The sequence below is a fragment of the Stegodyphus dumicola genome, chromosome X2 (genome assembly GCF_044657685.1).
Source record: "Stegodyphus dumicola isolate Sdum_Otavi_A_Nest chromosome X2, ASM4465768v1".
Taxonomy (NCBI): Eukaryota; Metazoa; Arthropoda; class Arachnida; order Araneae; family Eresidae; genus Stegodyphus; species Stegodyphus dumicola.
In genome coordinates, this window is record NC_140781.1 from 40,276,437 (window position 1) to 40,295,865 (window position 19,429).

The 19,429-nt window shown below is 33.8% G+C and overlaps 1 protein-coding gene across 4 annotated transcripts in view; it reads left to right on the top strand.

Annotated features, from left to right (window-relative positions):
* sl (small wing phospholipase C gamma 1) overlaps positions 1-19,429 on the top strand; it is a 326,005-nt gene that overhangs the window by 159,540 nt on the left and 147,036 nt on the right. For all 4 annotated transcript variants that reach the window (XM_085809362.1, XM_085809364.1, XM_085809363.1 and 1 more), the window contains exons 17-19: positions 285-407; positions 2,237-2,414; positions 11,055-11,123. In XM_085809362.1, the coding sequence (XP_085665488.1) occupies positions 285-407; positions 2,237-2,414; positions 11,055-11,123 (370 nt within the window). The remainder of the gene's footprint in view (positions 1-284; positions 408-2,236; positions 2,415-11,054; positions 11,124-19,429) is intronic.

Here is a 19,429-nt window from a genome sequence, read left to right on the forward strand (position 1 = left end):
TCCAAAACTAACAGATGTGTAATAGCAGCCTTAGAGAACCTGAAAAACTGTGGCAAGGAATTATTTATTTAATGTACCAAGGAAATGCATCAAAATCTGTCTGTTATAGGAACACTAAGCACAAAATAACGTATTATGTAGCTAAAAATGCAAATTATGTACATTTCTGTGGAATTCTCAAATCTAGTATCTGCTATTAAATACATCTTTGCAACACTTTTAAACTGACCTGTAGCGTAACTGAAATTTCAGTTTTGGTTATAACCTTTACCGTCATGTTTCAGATGGTATCACTCAAATATGACAAGAGCTCAAGCAGAAGAGATGCTAAAAAGAGTGCATTACGATGGAGCCTTTTTAGTTAGGCCTAGCGAGAAAGAAGAAAATTGTTTTGCTATTTCATTTAGGTAATATTAATTTCTATTGATATTTTACTTTAAAGAATGTATTTGATTTAGTATACATTTTTATAGAAATTCTAAGATTTAAGCAAACTAGATGGATCTCATTTAATTGAAACTAGATTATACAGATTAATTTATGCATACTTCTATTAATTTGTAGAGGTTTATTAAAAATTAAAAAATTCAAATATTGTTTGACTAAAAATGTGTCTTTGCAGATATATTGAAATTAGTAGATGGAAAATTCAAAAATGTGCAGATATGCAGTCAGTTTTAATGTACGAATATTTTACAAATAAATATGTATGTTTTACTCTTTCTTTAAAGGTATGTATTGTAGTCAGGACTGTTGCAGTTTTATGCGAAAGGTATTTGACACATGCATACAAATTCTAGTGATTTTTGACTACTAATTTTAAATATGCAAGTGTGTATTGCATGCTGAAAGAAGCTGTACTACCATTTTTTTTTAAATGAACAGCTTGTTGAATTGCACATGTTCTAATTAGAATGTGCCTGTATGTTAGTTTTAAAAAAATTGACATAAGAATTAAACCTAATTTATGAATTTGCTACGTAAATTAATTTATTGAAACTTGATTCCCCCCACCCCAATTATAAGTACCTGGTTTATTATCTACTAACATCCGTCGTTCATAAAAAAAATGGTCGTTTGCATTGCATTCACTAAGTGCCAGCATGTTTAAATGACAGTAGAACTGTGTTTCCGAGTAATGGTACTGATATTTTTACTAGGTTTCTAACTATGTGGAATATTTTGTTGTAGCCAAAAACTTTGAAATCCAAAACGTTGGCACTTTTTTATGTAGTTTCTTGGATTAGAGAATAAAAATGTCATAGCTACAGTAATATTTTTCAGATCTATTCAAACTAATCAAAGTTGCAGAATCATGATTGTAGAAATAATCAACCATCATTTAGTCAAGTTGAATGAAATTTTAAAAATCATAGTTGATAAAAAGGATTATATGTGTAACGAGGTAAATAAATCTTCTGTTATTTACAGGATTTTTATTGCTAATATTTTATGGGAAAAAAATTTGGATGGCGTGAGAGAAAAATTTGAAGCTAGGAAAGCAAACGGTAAACTTTTAGTCTTGACGTCTGTGTATATCATAGCTTTTCAATTGTCATAAATTATTTGAGGAATTCTTCCAATTGCAAAGTCCTCGCAATCTTTATATTAATTTTTTTCTCTTTTGCTGTAGTTATTGTAATGAAAGTGCTGTAAAATTTTCTGAAAATAATGTTATTCTGAATAAATAACAATAACATTGCCATAAAACCTAACATTTTGGAAATTTTGGCACAAAAATTAAACTTTTGCCCCAACTATTGGAACTAATTGAATTCAACTTCCTTAGATGTCAATTTATATAAATAAAAAAAAACTAGACATTGTAAATTGAGCATTACTGAGATCTAAATAAATTTATAATTATATATTTGTACATTGTACTATGCTTACTCTCATATTTTCCTCTCTTTTCCTACCAATTTTACCACTTTGAAAACAGAAGGGGAGATTATTTGTTTCAAAGGATTTATTAATTTCAATAATATTTTTTTTTGGTTACAAAAAGTAATTTCCTATTTGTGCATACATTTTACATTGTTATCATAAGTCAGAACATTCTAAATCATATGCTGGAAATGTAGGGGGAAAATATGTAAGGAAGGAGAGCTATATGAGTAAATACTGCATTATAAAAAAATGTCCATACTAAAGTTATAGAATTGAATGCTTTTGTAGCTTATGTTTCTTTTCCTATAACCAGTATTTTCTTAATGTATTTTCCATTAATTCATAGGGCGGAAAACAAAATAAAGCATTGTAGAATAAAATTGGAAGGCCGCCTTTTTACTATTGGAACAGCACAGTTTGAAAGCTTAGTGGAATTAGTTTCTTATTATGAGAAACATACTTTATACCGTAAAGTGAAATTGAAGTACCCTGTGAATGAAGAAGTAGTTCGCAGAATTGGTGGAGTAAGTTTCTGTTTTAGTTACTAAATTTCTAAAAGCATTTTAGACAGTAATATGAAGTTTTATTTATAATAGGAAAAGCAGCAATTGAGTTTAATGTGTATCTAAAAGCAATTTAATATGTGAATTATTTTTAAGTTGTTAATATTATGTGAGATGATTATTTCTAGAAACACACAGACTTCTTTATGTAGTGTATTGTTACCTGTTGTTTGAAACATGATTATTACTTAAAATGGTTAAATTAGCTGAAGAGGATAATTCTCAGATTTTAATAGGAAATGCAAATAAGGTGAACAATAGCAAAGAGAGCCAGCAATAAAATCAATAGCAAGCTGATACGAGGGATCTTGTTAACTTACATAAAAATGGAGATTTGCAGACCTAAACAATATTTCCCACCTTTTTTAAGCTTGTTTTGATAATGATAAAACTTCAAATATTCAGAAAATAATGAATCTTAATTATGACAAAGGATAAATGGAGCTAATTTCTAATTTTTGTGGTTGTATATTATATAGAGAATATTGTATATTGACTCTCTATATATAGAGAGAATGTTGTATATTGACCATAAATTTACTTTTTATAGTTTAAATACTATATTAAAATAATTTATTAATATATAATAAATTGTTTTGATATGTTGCTATATGTATATGTTATTTAAATACTGTGGTTTTCATATGTTGTGTAAGTGTAATCTGTGGAGTATTATTAAATGTGTTTGAGGCAATTTTAAAAATGATTGCGAAGTTGTACTGTGTGAATTTCTCTAGATGCTTTATTATTGTAAATACAGTGGTGCCTTCATATCTCTGGGTAGTATTTCCAAGACTTATACATAAAATTATGAATAATATCAAATGCTACATAAGACAAGATATTTGTGCAACATAGATAATTACAGCTAAGTTTAACAAATTATGCCAATAAGATATTGACAACATTAAGTAAAGCAATAATAATCTGTGCACTTAGGTCATAGTATATTGTATTACTAAGTAAACTAATATAAAATATATAGTACATTATAGTATACCCTGTCATACCTTTGAATGTAAGAATTCTATAATGTGACTATATTTGAATGTAAGAATTCTTACATTTTAATATAACCCATAAAGGTTGAATGAAAAATGAAGAAATATAGTTCTGTGCCACGTAACATACTGTTTCAAAGAAATAAATGTCATTCATTCTCTTAGAATCAATAGCATGCTAGTAGATTCCAAGCCTTCGTAGCATCATCACTCTTACATTATGGGGCCTTTCTGTGATAAATGAGAACTTGAGGAGAGGGAGAGTTGCAGTAAAATATTACTAATGAGCATAAGGTAAATGCTAGCAGAAATAAAAGCAAATTAGGAAAATATATATATATAAATTCAGGTACAGAAATAAAGCTGTCTCTTTGACCACTGATAGCTGACGTTCCCTATTTTCATATTTATGACTGTTAAGCTTTGATGTGAGATCAGAGTTTGAGGGTTTCTTGTAAACTGCGAATATGCATAAGGCTCTGCTATGAACATTTCCATTTCACTATATTTAGTTATATCAACTGAAAAGTTTGCATATAATGGGGAAAATAGCATTGACATTGTTGAGTTGTTGTATTTTAGATGTAATTCTTTGCATTTCAAAATCTGCAATTTATAAATTGTACTGCCCTAACACATAGCTACTGTGTCATTACAGGGACACAGCTGTATTTGTAAAAGTTCTTTCTTTAGTGACTTTTTTAAAGTATAATAGTTGAGTAATTTAAAGCGTTCTTGGATAATTTTCAAAAAATCATACCAATATTTAAAAATGAAATACTAATATGAGTGAAGTAAAAATGACAGCTTCTAAAAGCTTTTTGGCTAAAATTACCATTAGTGATGATTTAAAAGTAAAATAAGTAATGACGTAGCCAAGTAAATAAATTCAGATTTAGACTCATAAGGGGTTGTTTGTCTGAAGCTGTGCCATTAGTTAACATCAGGGAGTCTTGTAAAAATCATTTTTGTTCTCATTGATATCCAGAAGTCACCCTTTTTCTGTTATGATAAGTGTAAGAGATTATCATTCCAGATAAAGTAGAGTAAGAGGCTTTTGTATTAAAAAAAAATTACTGTTATACATTGAAGATATTGGTGTGATATATATGTATATATACTGTTGCATTATTTTCTGACATCAGTTGTTACATTATTTTCTTCCTTCACGTTCGTACAGGGTTCGTGTGGATTTGGAGTGAATAATGACAACACTTTTTGATGAAGTATCGAAACACACTTTATTGGCCGGTATTAATCAGGACAGCTCCAAAATCTCATTTACCGTCATCGAACTGTTATCAGCGCCCTGACACGATCAGCGACACAGCTTTCAGGTTATCAGGCTAGCATGGTGGAGACAGCTTCACTGCAGAGCACCAGAGTACAGCTTCCGACTCTGCTTGGTCGTTCTCGGAACTTCACATACTCTCAAAACTCTCCACGCTACAATTCGTGATGCACTTGACGACACACAGAGTACAGCTCCCGACTCTTCGGTTCAGTCGTTCCCGGAGCTCAACACACTCTCGATGAGGCACTAACCGCGATACACTGAAAGACTCTTTCGATGCACTCGATGACCCACTCGGCACTCACTACCCAGCTGTCTACTTAATCGACTGCACATGGACTGAGTAACTCGAGACTGTCTCGCACTTTGACTCTTTGTGAACCAGCAGGGCTTATATAATTTTTGGCTTGCGTTTGAGAACATTCTGGGCTAAAGAATTCGTTTTAGAAGGTTCTCCATCCATCCATGCCATGTTGCCAATTTTTCTCTAAATGGGCGATTTCTCGTCAAATGTGGCAACCCTGCCTTCCCTTGCTATTTTATAGCAATCCGAAACCTGCTTTGCAAGGAAGCCATCTTACCTCGCCTTGACATTTCATAACACTTCCCCCTCCCAAGGACAGCAAGTCCCAGGCAGTACAACCCTTGGTCAAAAGCCAAATTCGATACAAACAAAACATTATAAAACAAACAAATACAGTCAAAAGTCATTAATTCGGACACCCATAATCCAGAATGATCTATAATCCAGACCTCGAAGCTAAAAACTTTCTGCGCATGCGCCGCATTGACACATGCGCATAGGCGTTTACGCATGCACCTAAGACCTTTACGACTGCGCATATGCATGTGCACATGCGTTTTCACGAGCGCGTTTAATGTATAACGGACGGTATAAGCTAAAATTATCTAATTATCTATTTCAGTTAATGTTGACGATTGTGTTGTTCCTTAATCTTCGAACTGGATCTGGCTTACTACTTTTTTCAGACTGTAAGAGCAATTTTATAAAAGTAAACTTAAACTTTCGATTATGTCAAATAGAATTTCCGATGCTGGAGCTCCCAAAGAATCTACAAAACGAAAGTACGTTTCGATGTCCATCAAGCAAAAAGTGGAATTGCTGCAAAAAATGGATAAAGACATGAAGAAGGTGACAGAGAGGTTAGTGAAAACAAAAAAATTTCGATTGACAGGTTAGTCGATATTCTTGGCACAGCAATAACGGGACTTGAACAGCGGAACTTTGTAACTGAACAAGAAATTATGTCTGTTTATAGAATTAAAGAGAAAGTATTATCACATGAAACGAAGCAACTTAAACAACTTACATTGAAAGAAATGTTTAATAAAGTCAACAAATAATAATTAAGCTTTTTTTTTTGTAAATTTTGATACCTTTTAGATCATAATTGTTCTTTATTTCATAAATTACAGTTTCATATCTTTAATTTTAGAATTTCTGCATGCCATTTTACGAGATTTAAACTGATGATCTATAATCCGGAAAAATCGATAATCCGGAATCGCCGAAGTCCCGACGAGTCCGGATAAACGACTTTTGACTGTAACATAACTAATGATGCAAATGTTTATACGATATACAAGTTATAAACACACATTAAACACATAACAATTTGAAATTATCTACATATAAGTTCAGAATGAATTGCAGTCTCAGTCTTTCCATTATGTTATACCCGGATCAAATACTTTTCCACTGTAGTTCTCAGGTGCATATCACAGTCTGAAAATTCAGTTCTTTGTGACTTTTCATCCACTGGAAGATCTAAAACAGTTCATTCACCACTCTGTAGATCATTCACAGCATGCATATAATTCACCTCGGTATCTTTAGCAGATGGTATATGCTTATTTACCTTCATTTCCTGAAAGCCAGTTCCAAATTCTGCATCAGAGTCATGAACTGAACCCGATTCTTTACAAACACAAGTATCCTGGTTTAGAATCAAGTGCGTGTCTGCACAACCTGCATTATCAGACACACACAGTTTGCAAAATGAGTGAATTTTCTCGCAATACTGGAGCGCTCTGTGTAAGCTGTGCATAAGTTTTTTCCATCTCAATGTCACATGAATTTTCAGATGGTTCAGTACTTGCTAACTGCGACTTTGTAACTTCATTATCAGTTTCTACCATCTTGATAGTCGCATTTTCACTTTCTTCTATCTCTACTTCAGGCACATAAGAATCAAAAACTTCTTTCCCATCTTTCATTTCTTGATCTTTTTTATCTGTCTTTAATTTCGTTAGATGTTTCGTCCTCTATTTCTTGATTTTTCTCAGACACTTCACCAGCTACTTCATTCATTTCTCCATATTTTGATTCTTCCAATGCTGCTTCTATCATTTCCACATCTTCTTTTATGGTTCCAGTTTCTTCTGAAAGCTCCACTTTCATCTGTTGGAGTTGCTCTTGCACCTTTTCTTGGCTGACATTTATTTCTTCTCGTCGGGCTTTCTTCTCTTCCAGTCTGGCTTCCATCTCTTTCGATCCAGCTTTGATCTTAGCCCTCATCTCTTCATATGCAGCTTTCATCTCAGCCCTCATCGTATCATGTTCGGCTTTTATCTTGGCTAAAATGTCCATCAAAGTCTTCATCTCCTCCCCCATGGCTTTCCTCTGCAGGTGGGTGATTGGCATTCACTCATAAATCCCACTTCTGCCACTAGTTGTAACATTATTTTCTTCCTTCGCGTTCCTACGGGGTTTGTGAGAGTTTGGAGTGAATAATGACAACACTTTTTGATGAAGTATCGAAACACACTTTATTGGCCGGTATTAATAAGGACAGCTCCAAAATCTCGTTTACCGTCGTCGAACTGCTATCAACACGCTGACACGATCAGCGGCACAGCTTTCAGGCTATCACGGTGGAGACAGCCTCACTGCAGAACACGAGAGTACGGTTCCCGACTCTGCTTGGTCGTTCCCGGAATTCGACGTACTCTCGAGACTCTCCACGCTACAACTCGCAATGCACTCGATGACACACAGAGCACGGCTCCCAACTCTTCTGTTAAGTCGTTCCCGGAGCTCAACACACTCTCTTGACGAAGCACTAACCATGATACACTAAGAGACTCTTTCGATGCTCTCTGCACTGGCTGCCCAGCTGTCCACTCGATTGACTGCACACAAAATGACTATCTCGAACTTTGACTCTCCGTGTACCAGCAAGGTTTATATAGTTTATTTCTTGTGTTCGAGAACATTCTGGGCTAAACCGGTATGAATTCGTTCCAGAAGGTTCTCCATCCGTCCATGGCACATCACCAATCTTGTCACCAAATAGGCGATTTCTCGCCAAATGGGGCAACCCTTCCCTTGCTATTTTATGCAACCATAAACCTGCTTTGCGGGGAAGCCATCTTACCGTGCCTTGACATTCCGTAACAAGACATATGACCACTATAGCACATTTCTACATTCTAAATTTCACTTTGGATTTCCTGGGAGATAATTTCCTTTATTTTCTCTCTTACTATATTGAATTGTATCTATACAATACACACATGCATACATACAAAAAATCAATAAATTATAATACATTAAAATTGTCTTATTTTCTAAATACTTCATTGAAAAACAAACTTAATAAAATACAATCTAAATAATTCATAACATAAAATGAAATCAGCTGTTTTATATAATAAATTAATTATGGTCTTTAGTTAAGCATAAATCCTAAAATAAGTAAAACAAAAAAAAATAATCCTATAATAAAGTAGTCATCCATGATTGATTTAGCCGGGTTCTTTTTCCAGGAAGACGTAATAAACCTTACAGCCATTTCTCTGACATTTTATGAACTGACTAGAAAAATAGATAAGGTTGTTAAAAAATGCATGACATCCATTTTTCATTTTTATGAGGAAGTTGTTAGTTTTTTAATTCTGCATAAATGCTTCTTAAGCTAACACATTCCTTACCTTTTCAGTCATAACTTGCTATATCATGCATGGATCATTGTCATGTCTTAACTCAAATTTTATTTACCCTGAAAGTAAAATTTGTCTACAGTATAGTTGCAAATTGCAGATTTTGAAATGCAAGAGATTGCATCCAAAATACAACAGCTCAGCAAAGTCGATTTTCCCATTATACGCAACCTTTTCAGCTGATATAACTAAATATAGTGAAATGGAAATGTTCATAGCAGAGCGTTATGCATATTTGCAGTTTACAAGAAACCCTCAAATTCTGATCTCACATCCCAGCTTAACAGTCATAAATACATCAGTAGGGAATCTCGGCTATCACTGGTCAAAGAGACAGCTTCTACCCTGAAAGAGCTTTTTCTTCAACATTTTCATTAAACAAATGTAGTTTTTTGGAGGTAGAAATTAGTTAATTTTCAGTAAATAAATTTAATTACCCCTGTAAGGTTAACAGCTTTTTTCATATAAAGTTACCTAATGTGAGTTTTGGGACACTGCTAAGCATTTTCATATTTTTTCTCTGTGACTCGAGTGGTTGCATCTAGAAGTATGTTGTAAGTAGAGGTTTGCAATCAAAATGCGCTAACAGCTTATTCTCATTAACCTGCATCTTTCAAGAATTTAACAAAGATGGGTGAAATTTTCTTGTATGAAGTGGCTTTTGTATAATGTATTAGATAGGTAGCCAGTGGTGTAGGAAAGCTTATTTCTAAAAAAATGTTTTACATATCTTAATCTAATCTCTGTGCTGAAATTTTAAAATGGATATTCCATATTATCTGTGCATATCTTGTCAATGTTTGTAAATTTAATGGTTAGCAGTGAATTTCAATACTGCTTTTGTTAATCCTTTCCATGATTGTATAGCTATTTAACCAGTAATTTAATCTTTGGTATTGGTGGTTAATTTTTCTATTTTGGAGAGAAAACTAAGTCAGCCATGTAATCTAGGCGTGTATCAACTTCATGTACTTAGATTACAAATTAAATCCTTATATTAGGAATGTAACTTGTAAATAATGTTGAGAAAAGTAATTTTTCCAACATTACTGAAAATATATCAGCTGAGGCAGTGCTGAGTTCCTGGGTTAAAGCTGAACTAAATTAAGCTTAGGATTGAACAAGGCTTATATCTTTTGAAATGATCATTTAGGTGTGCTATACTGACAAATGTGCTGTAGAAAAGGGCTGTCTATAAGTGTGCAGAATAGATAAAAGTTTATAATCAATTGAGGTGTTAATAAATTACCAGATAGATAGAGTCAGAAAATTTACCCAAATTTGTCTAATTTCTCTGTTTTAACACTTTATATATAAGGTAAAGTAGTATGTTTCCTTTCAAAGTTTATATTAGCATATTAAACGAATTGTTATTTTCAGTTAGCAGTAAAGTACTGCCTGCTGATGAGAAAATGCCAGTTGGCAATGCTCATTTATCATTGATATTATAAAAATCTATTTTACATCAGAAAAGCACAGTTAACCATTAATTTTATCTGGACTTCATAACAATATTTTGCAAAATGTATTATTATATCCTGAATGTTATGAATAAAATAGGTTTCTGACATATTCTAAATTTGTTGATTGTAGAATATCTAATTTTTTTTTTCAACTGTTCTCTAGTCCAGAATAAAACTGCTGAGGCAAGGTTTTGTAGTGACATTTAGATTGCATGCCTCTCTGTATATTTATTTTAAATTTTGTTCAAACAGTAATATTATAATAATATGGGATGGCATCGTTCATTATAATCAGATGACGCGACAAGCTGTGAAAATAAATCTTTTACTTTTCCGATGATAGAAGGCAGACGATTCCGCCATTAAGACGAGGACGCGACTGAAAGATGTTTACATGTAAAAAACAGTCGAATCTATTCATCTGTAAATAATCTCATCTATTTCCTTCTACGTATGTACTTACTTTGTAGTTTGTAGCAACTATTCATGTTTCATTAAATATTCAAGTTTTACATAAATCGGACTAGTTTATTAGCCCCTAGACAGCCACCTAAGAAGTAAGTTTACAAACATCATATTCCTAGACAGTAAATACCGATTCTACACATATATATATATATTTCTGCTTTTAACATTTTATGTTTAGAAAAGCATAATCAAATACCATTAAAATCTGAATGCTTTTCTGAAGAGTTTTAATTTTATTTAGCAGTAAATTCAGTTTTATGACTTAACAGAAGATTTCATTTTTATTTAAGTAGACTAAGTGAAATATTTTTGTTTTAAAAAAAAATTTAACTTCTTGAGGGGTCAGACTGATCTGAAATTTTCAGATCACAATTTTTTTTAATATTTAACTTTTTTATTTTTATTTTCTTAGGAGCCAGAGTATTCACCTGTGTATGGTCCAGCCGGAATGTATATGGATCCAAACTGCTTCATTTCCAAGGTTTGTAGCTTTTTTTCTTTCAGTTGGGTAAACAGGGTTCGTACGGTCCTTAAGAGTCCTTAAGGTTTTTGGAATCCATTTTTGGTCCTTAAAAGTCCTTAATTTTGGCCAAAATCGGCAGAAGGTCCTTACTTTTAATCATGTGAAATTTCTGTCTGTTTTTACGACTGCCATTTTGAGTGTGAATTAGCAGTTTGGAGGTATATTTTTGGCGATTCACAGATAAATATGGTTATTTGAATGGGTTATGATTTGTTCCTATTTAATGGTGGGATACTCGAGTTTCTGAGCAAGAAGTGAAACCAGTATTTCGAAATTATTTCACTTTTTCTAATGAAGAGCTCTTAAACAATTTTTCGCTTTTGGGGATGTGAATTCTTTTATTGAAGGATCTAAGTTTGGCGACTTATCAACATTTTGGCGATTTTTAAGATAAGTTTCTATAGAAAATTTTAAATTCCAAGAGCTGGGAATTTTTCGGTGATTTTTTTAAACATTCTAACATTGATAAATTTCATTAAAATAATGGTATTATATTGGAATTATATTTAAAAAGTAATATATTAATTTAAAAATATCTTTTCAATTTTTTTCATGGTAACAGTTTTCTCATGTAATTGTCTCAGAGTATTCCGAATTCTCAGAATATGCATCAGTTTTCTCTATAAAATTAATTAATTTCACACTTTTTTCATCTGATTTTTTTTCAAAATATTTCTGGCTGTTTGCTGTTACAAAACTGATAGGGGTATTTTTTCTTCAGGACGTTAGACATTGCAACTTGGAAAGTTTAGAAAGATTTGAAGGCAAGATTTATGGACCCACGATTCCATAAGATTTTAGAAAAATGTGACAAAATGAAAAATGTCACTATGGTATTAACACGTAATGGATGTATTTTACAGAACATTTGCAATGAATTTCTTACTTTTTGGATAGTATCTGGAAGAACGACGAAAACATAATACTTGAATGTTTTACTTCTGATAGTAGAATCTTTTTCATAACATGCTTATCTTCCCTTTATTTTCTCTACTTTTCACTAGACACAAGTATGGAAAATATTAAAAATGCTTCTAATCTTATCACATGGACAGGCATTTAAGAAAGGAATTTTTTCATTAATAAAGAAATTGAAAACTGGCAATTTAAAAAATTCATCTAATATGTCTTAATGCATCATACACTGGTCTGACGCTAGGCATTTTCCCACCTAGTGCAATCACGGGGAATATTAAACCTCTCTGTGTAGATCCTAAATTTTGCTGACTAGTGCCTTTCTAAATTCTGCTTCCAGTGCCTGCTCTAATTTCTAAAAGTTTTGCCATTTCTACATTTTGTTGCTGGGTGTGTCACTAAATTCTAAAAATTCTGCCACACCAGCTCTGTAACCGGCCCTTACCATATATATTTCATATCTCTTATGAATAACTAACTAATATTACTAAAGAAATAAAATTAGCAGCTTTTTCTATACATTCTAAATGTTTTCAGCTTTTTTTAGAATAACAGAAATATTTAATTAAATCCAAAAGTTCTAAAATGAAAAGAAAATGTAGACAAAAGAAACTGAATGTATAAAATTATTCTTCAAAGATATGTACAGTTATTATTATGTAAATTACCCAGTTGTTTACAATTTCAGCTTTTACTCTAATTTCCCATTTGTATTTTTTCCCCAGAATGGGAATCACCTAGACATTTTTTAAACTGAGATGTTTGGAGTGTAAGACGAGTGTGTTTCTGACCTCCAGTTGCTCCTTGCATTAGTTCCTGCTGGCTCTGATAATTTGTAATTATTCATCTTTGCATTACTGCTGCCAACATTTGAATTTGTTATGACAGTAGAGTTACTTAGCCAGCTTAAAATTAAATTAAATTGTATAGTCTTTGACCACTAGTCCACATTTTTTTGTTTGAATTTGATTGTTCTTGTTTAATTACATCACCCCAAACTTTAATTGATTTGGTTAGCACAAGAACATACCTTTAAGTTCTTTTTAAATAAGAGGCTTATTTAAACCTTTGTCTGACTTTGTAGTTACTTTGAGACATAGCAATAATTTGCTTCACGTCTTTCGGGAGTTTTTGGATTATTTAACTTTTACCAGATCAAGTAAACCCTCATAGGTACATTGTGGAGAGGTTGACAATTTAGGAGATAAAGCACACAGAAACTAATGAGAACATTGGTTTGCATATTGAGAGGAATTTCTAATTCTTAGTAAAGATGCTTAAAGAGAAGGAAATCGATATAAATTAGCCAAAATGTCTGGCCAGGCTTCAAATTAAAAGAAGCATAAATATTTTGTTGAGTGTTGTTGCTATAAAACATAAATGTTTTGTAGCTTTTAATGTATAATTATCCTAATATCATTGAAGAATCAATGACATAAATTGCATTTATTTTAAAGTGTGAAATTTTATTAAATTGTGATTTTAATAGGTACTTTTAATAGTATTGTTAAAAAATAGGTAAAATTTAATAGTGGTCATGTAAATCCATAATGATTAACGTTATCTAACTATCTACTTTAATTTATAATTAACTGCTTACCCTTAAAAATTATCTGTGCATATTAAAGTGAGTTATTGCCTTTCATTATTTCTTAGCGTGGTACAAGATAAAACACAAAAATGTAAAAATTCATGTAAAACTTATTCTTTGTATCTAGTGAGACCTAAAATAATACAAAGCAGCTTAATGTCACCTCTGGTGCTTTAGTGGCTTATTGGAACCTTAAAGTACATTAACTGGATTACATCCCCTGGAACTCTACATGGAGCTACGACACATTAAAGTATATTAACTGAGTTTTAATCCCTGGAACTCTACATGGAGCTACGACACATTAAAGTATATTAACTGAGTTTTAATCCCTGGAACTCTACATGGAGCTACGACACTAACTCCAACAGACAGAGCCCAACTAACTTTAAAAACTAGCTAACCGTGCCCACATTAGGCCTTTCACTTTTGTTCTGGTCTGCAGGTCTGTCTTTAGGCAAGGAACAGCTGTGACAACAGCCAGTCTTTTGTTATAAATCATTCTTATTATGATTTTACTTCTCATTTTAACATATGACGCTTGACATAAAATCTACCTGGCTATTCACTAAACCTCTAGATTGAGCAAGTAATGAGACATTAAAAAAAAAAAAAAAAAAAAAAAAAAAAATCCAACATGAAACGTAACTAAACATAACTATTAGTAAAACATAAATAAAATGTCACTTATCTTCTTTCAAATATGCTGAACTATTATAAGTGTAAAATATATAATGCTGTTTGATAAATTTCATAAAGTATATTTTATACTCAAACTTACTAATAATTATGTTAATTAAGTTATGTTTAATAATAATGCATCCTACATAGGGATCTATTTTATTTTTTGGATGGTATTACAAAAGTTCAGGCATAAATAGTATTTTTAATTGAAATTATTAATTTGCTATTTGCTCATAGGTCCTTAATTTTTTCATTAATGGTCCTTAAAAGTCCTTAATTTCCATGCATAGAAATGTGTACGAACCCTGTTAAAGTATAAAGTAGAACTTGAATTTGAAATGTTTCTTTTACTTGCACAAATTAGATTTTACAGGGTGACTCAAACCTAAAGGAACAGAATTCCAGGAGTAAGATACATCTAAACTGCTGGCCACCTTAAATGCAACACCCTAAAGCAAGCGTGCAAATAACATGAAATTTACAACATGCATTAGCAGAGCTGAGATATGCAAATGATTAGAATTTCAATCAGACACACATCACATGCACCTGTGGCGCCACTTCAAAGCATTATTTAAGGCTTGGAGATTTCAACGATTTCAAGTTCGGCAATTGAGTTTTTCTTTTTTTTTTTCAAAAAAATCATCAATTATGCCTCGTAGTAAACAGCGATCATTGTTTGATCAAGTATCCGAGTTCGACAGAGGAAGGATAGTAGCCTACAGAGAGTGTGGATTATCTTTCAGGGAAATTGGTAGTCGTGATGGTCCAAACAACTGTAATGCAGATAAGTGACCGTTGGATGCAGGAGGGTACGACGGACCGACATGTTCGATCGCATCCACCTCAGTGCACCACTTCACGTGATTGCAGGAACATTGTGGATGGCAGAGTGGAATGGAATTGTCTTTATTGATGCGTCACGCTTCTGTCTGCAACACCACAATGGTCGGATTCGAGTCTGGAGAGAGGATGCTGAACAACTGCGTAGTGTACCACCACACTGTTCCTGCACTGGATATTATGGTATGGGGCAGTATTGGATATCACTCTTGCACTCCTCTAATATGCATTGCCGGTACTTTAAACAGCCAGCGCTACACCTCCGAGGTGTTGGAGCCAGTTGTCCTTCCTTGCCTTCAGGGCTTTCCCACAGCCATATTTCAACAGGATAATGCGCGACCACACGTGGCACGCATTGTCCAAGGGTTCTTCGTCTATCGCCAGATTGAATGGTTTCCTTGGCCAGATCGCTCTCCGGATCTTTCACCGATAGAAAACATGTGGTCCATGGTTGCTGAACGATTGACCCAGATTACATCCCAAGCTGCCACACCAGATCAACTGTGGCAACATGTGGAAGTTGCTTGGTCTGCTGTACCCCAAGAACACATCCAAAGTCTCTTTGAATCAATGCCGAGGCGTGTGGCAGCGGTGATCTTCAACAATTGTGGCTACTCTGGCTATTGATTCTGGAAGGAACCACACTTCACAGAAGTCTATAAATTTAGTCATTTGATACTTGGTCAGCATGTTATCTACTAAATAAATTTTGTTGTGGTATCTCTTGTCTTTCTTGGTGTTGCAATTTGGGTGGCCAGCAGTGAATGACTCAGAATCCCATAGCAATGCAGGGTGAGAAATGCAATCCTAACAAAGTCAAGGGGGTGGTAGGAGTTGTTGCAGGAAAATCTTTGAGAGCTACTTGCAAAGGTCCCCCCCCCCAAAAAAAAAACAAGAAAATAATGTTTCAAAACAAAAGGAAACCAACATTAAACCAAGCTCTAGCCCAAAATAAAACTATTAGGATGAAAAATATGAATAGATAGTGATTGCAAATTTACATTTAAAGACCATAAGCTTGACTTTCCTGATAATGAAGTTTCTTAAACATGGGCGCTACATGGAATCTCAGATGGTTTGAAATTTGCTAGGCATCTATCGGATGTTCACGGTAGCCGTGAAGATGTGCCATTTCAAAATGTCCAGTGCATTTCTAAATGTCCTTATGCCATGTTACGAAATGTCAGAGACCTATGTCATCAGGAAGGTCAGAACATATTTTTATGTCCCTTAAAAGTCAATTTTCAATCACGATGAATTCTAACAAATTTTTTCCCTACTACGTCTGATCAGTTGGGGGATAAACAAAGATGTGGGAATGACAGGATATAATGAGTGGAAAACTCTTTTTTAGTGATATATTACAATACATGCACACTTTCAATTTCAATACAACTGCTCAAAGTTCCTACAATTCACCATAGTGCAGGCTTTACAACAATAAAGCATGGGCTGCTGAAACCTCTTTATAAATACCCGACATGTCACGAATGTTTGCAGATGCCGTTGAGATTCTTGTGACGAGGTTGACATTACAGTCAGTGACCATCTCGTAGACCGTGGCTTTCAGGGTCCTGCACAAGAAGAAGTCCTGGCTAGATAATCAGTTAATCGTGGTGGCCATAGGATGTGTCCTCAATACCTAATCCCCTCCTACACAAATGTATTGTTCTAGTAATCCCATACAGCACAGACAAAATGAACTAGAGCCCCATTCTTCTGGTACCACTGTGCATCAAATAGACATTTTCTAGTAATTGTAGTACCTTCACCAGAACCGATTATTTTTGAGCATCCGATAAGAGTGGTAACAGATATGGCGCAATAAAATAATCACAAATAATACACATCCATACATTCATGATATTGGACAGCATGTTGGTGCATACTTCATAGGTTGTTGCAGTTCCATGAACATTGTGTTGACTGAAGATCCTATCACAACAGGAAATGGCTTCATCCATGAAAAAAATGCAGGGTGGAAATGCTGGGTTCTGGCTGAATTTGTCTACGTACAAGCACATTAATTTCATGCCTTGAGGATAATCCTCAGGCTACAATGACTGAACTCATTGCAAAGGATGTGGACGTAATCACATGCTATGTAATATGCTGCAGTATCGGGGGGGGAGTGGTTCACATGCCTGTATCTAAAGCTTCTTCCACCCAGCGCCATAACTTCTCTTCTAAGGCAGGTGTACATGTCATTCGTGACCACCCAGTATCATGCTTGCTCTTGCAGAATGTCCCATTTTCACACAGGTTACTGTGCAAATTTGGTAATTCAATGCACCTCTGTTCAGATATCGTTTGGCATACAGTTGTGCTGCAGCCCTTTGCATTGAACTTAATAATTTCCATGTTTGTCAATTGTTCCATGCTCTTCAAATACAATCAGAACTTGAAATGGCTAATGCTGCATTCCAACTACAGCTCTGCCGAACAACTGCCATAAGCTAATAACCAGCACCCTCTAACATTCAAAACTGAAGATGGTAGGAACCAGGTATGCAACCAGAAAACTTGAGGCAACTTCATTATTGGGAAGTCATGACTTGATTTAAGCTTTATGGTCTTTAAATGTCATTTTGCAATCATGGTGTATTCTCATTTACTATCCTAATACCTTTAATGGTAGCTGTCAGTGGATTTCTTGCTGCAGCCCTTAATATGACCCAGTCTTGTTAGGACTGCATTTCCAACCCTGCATTGCTATGTGGTTCCAAGTCATCTAGACCTTCTAGGAGGGTAGGGACTATGCGATTCCAATGCCTACCCTCCTAGAAATTTGCCCCTCTAGTTTTGAATCAACCTGTATAACACGGTTTATGAAATAAAATATTTTAATGTTGGTTTCATTAATTTGTTTCAGTATGCCATTTCTATTTTAGTTGACAATTTCCTGTAATGGACAATAAATTCTAAATGTTTTCCTTAATTTTTAATATAGTTTGAATAAAGTTCGAAATTTAGATGTATAACGTCCAGAATGATCTAATATCTGGACCTCCAGACCACCAGCAAAAATTATAAAAAAAAATTCCCATTTACAGAATTTTTAATGAAGAATATAATACAGTCAAAAGTCGTTAATTCGGACACCCATAATCCGGAATGATGTATAATCCGGACCTCAAAGCTAAAAACTTTCTGCGCATGCGCCGCGTTGACACATGCGCATAGGCGTTTACGTGTGCACGTAAGACCTCTTACGACTGCGCATTTGCGTGTGCGCAAGCGCAGAATACGTTTTCGCGTGCGCGTTTTATGTATAACGAACGGTATAAGCTAAAATTATCTAATTATCTATTTCAGTTAATGTTGATGATTGTGTTGTTCTTTAATTTTCGAATTGGATCCGGCTTATTATTTTTTGCAGACTGTAAGAGCAATACTATAAAAGTAAACTTGAACTTTCGATTATGTCAAATAGAATTTCCGAATCTGGAGCTCCCAATGGATTGTACAAAACGAAAGTATGTTTCGATGTCCATCAAACAAAAAGTGGAATTGCTGCAAAAAATGGATAAAGACATGAAGAATGTGACAGAGAGGTTAGTGAAAACGAAAAAATTTCGATTGACAGTTAGTCGGTATTCTCGGCACAGCAATTAACGGGACTTGAACAGCGGAACTTTGTAACTGAACAAAAAATTATGTCTGTTTATAGAATTAAAGAGAAAGTATTATCACATAAAACGAAGCAACTTAAACAACTTACATTGAAAGAAATGTTTAATAAAGTAAACAAATAAATATTAAGCTTTTTTTTGTAAATTTTGATACCCTTTAGATCATAATTGTTCTTTATTTCATAAATTACGGTTTCATATTTTTAATTTTAGAATTTCTGTATGCCATCATACGCGATTTAAACCGATGATCTATGATCTGGAAAAATCAATAATCTGGAATCGCCGAAGTCCCGACGAGTCCGGATTAACGACTTTTGACTGTACTCAACAAAAGAAAGCTGGTATGTCATCTTCTGAGGTTCCTTAGATTTTGCACCTTAGCTGATAACAATATACTTATTGATGCTGTACTGATGTTGGCCAAGATCACACTTTCAGATCTTAAAAGAATGTAGAGAGGGTATGACTGGTAATATACATTTTGCTGCCTGGTGCAATTTCTGCAGGTCCTAAATTCTGCTGCCTGTTACTAAATTCTAAAATTTTGCTAGCCCTAAATTCTTTCTTAAGTTCTAAAAATCTTACCATCGCTAATT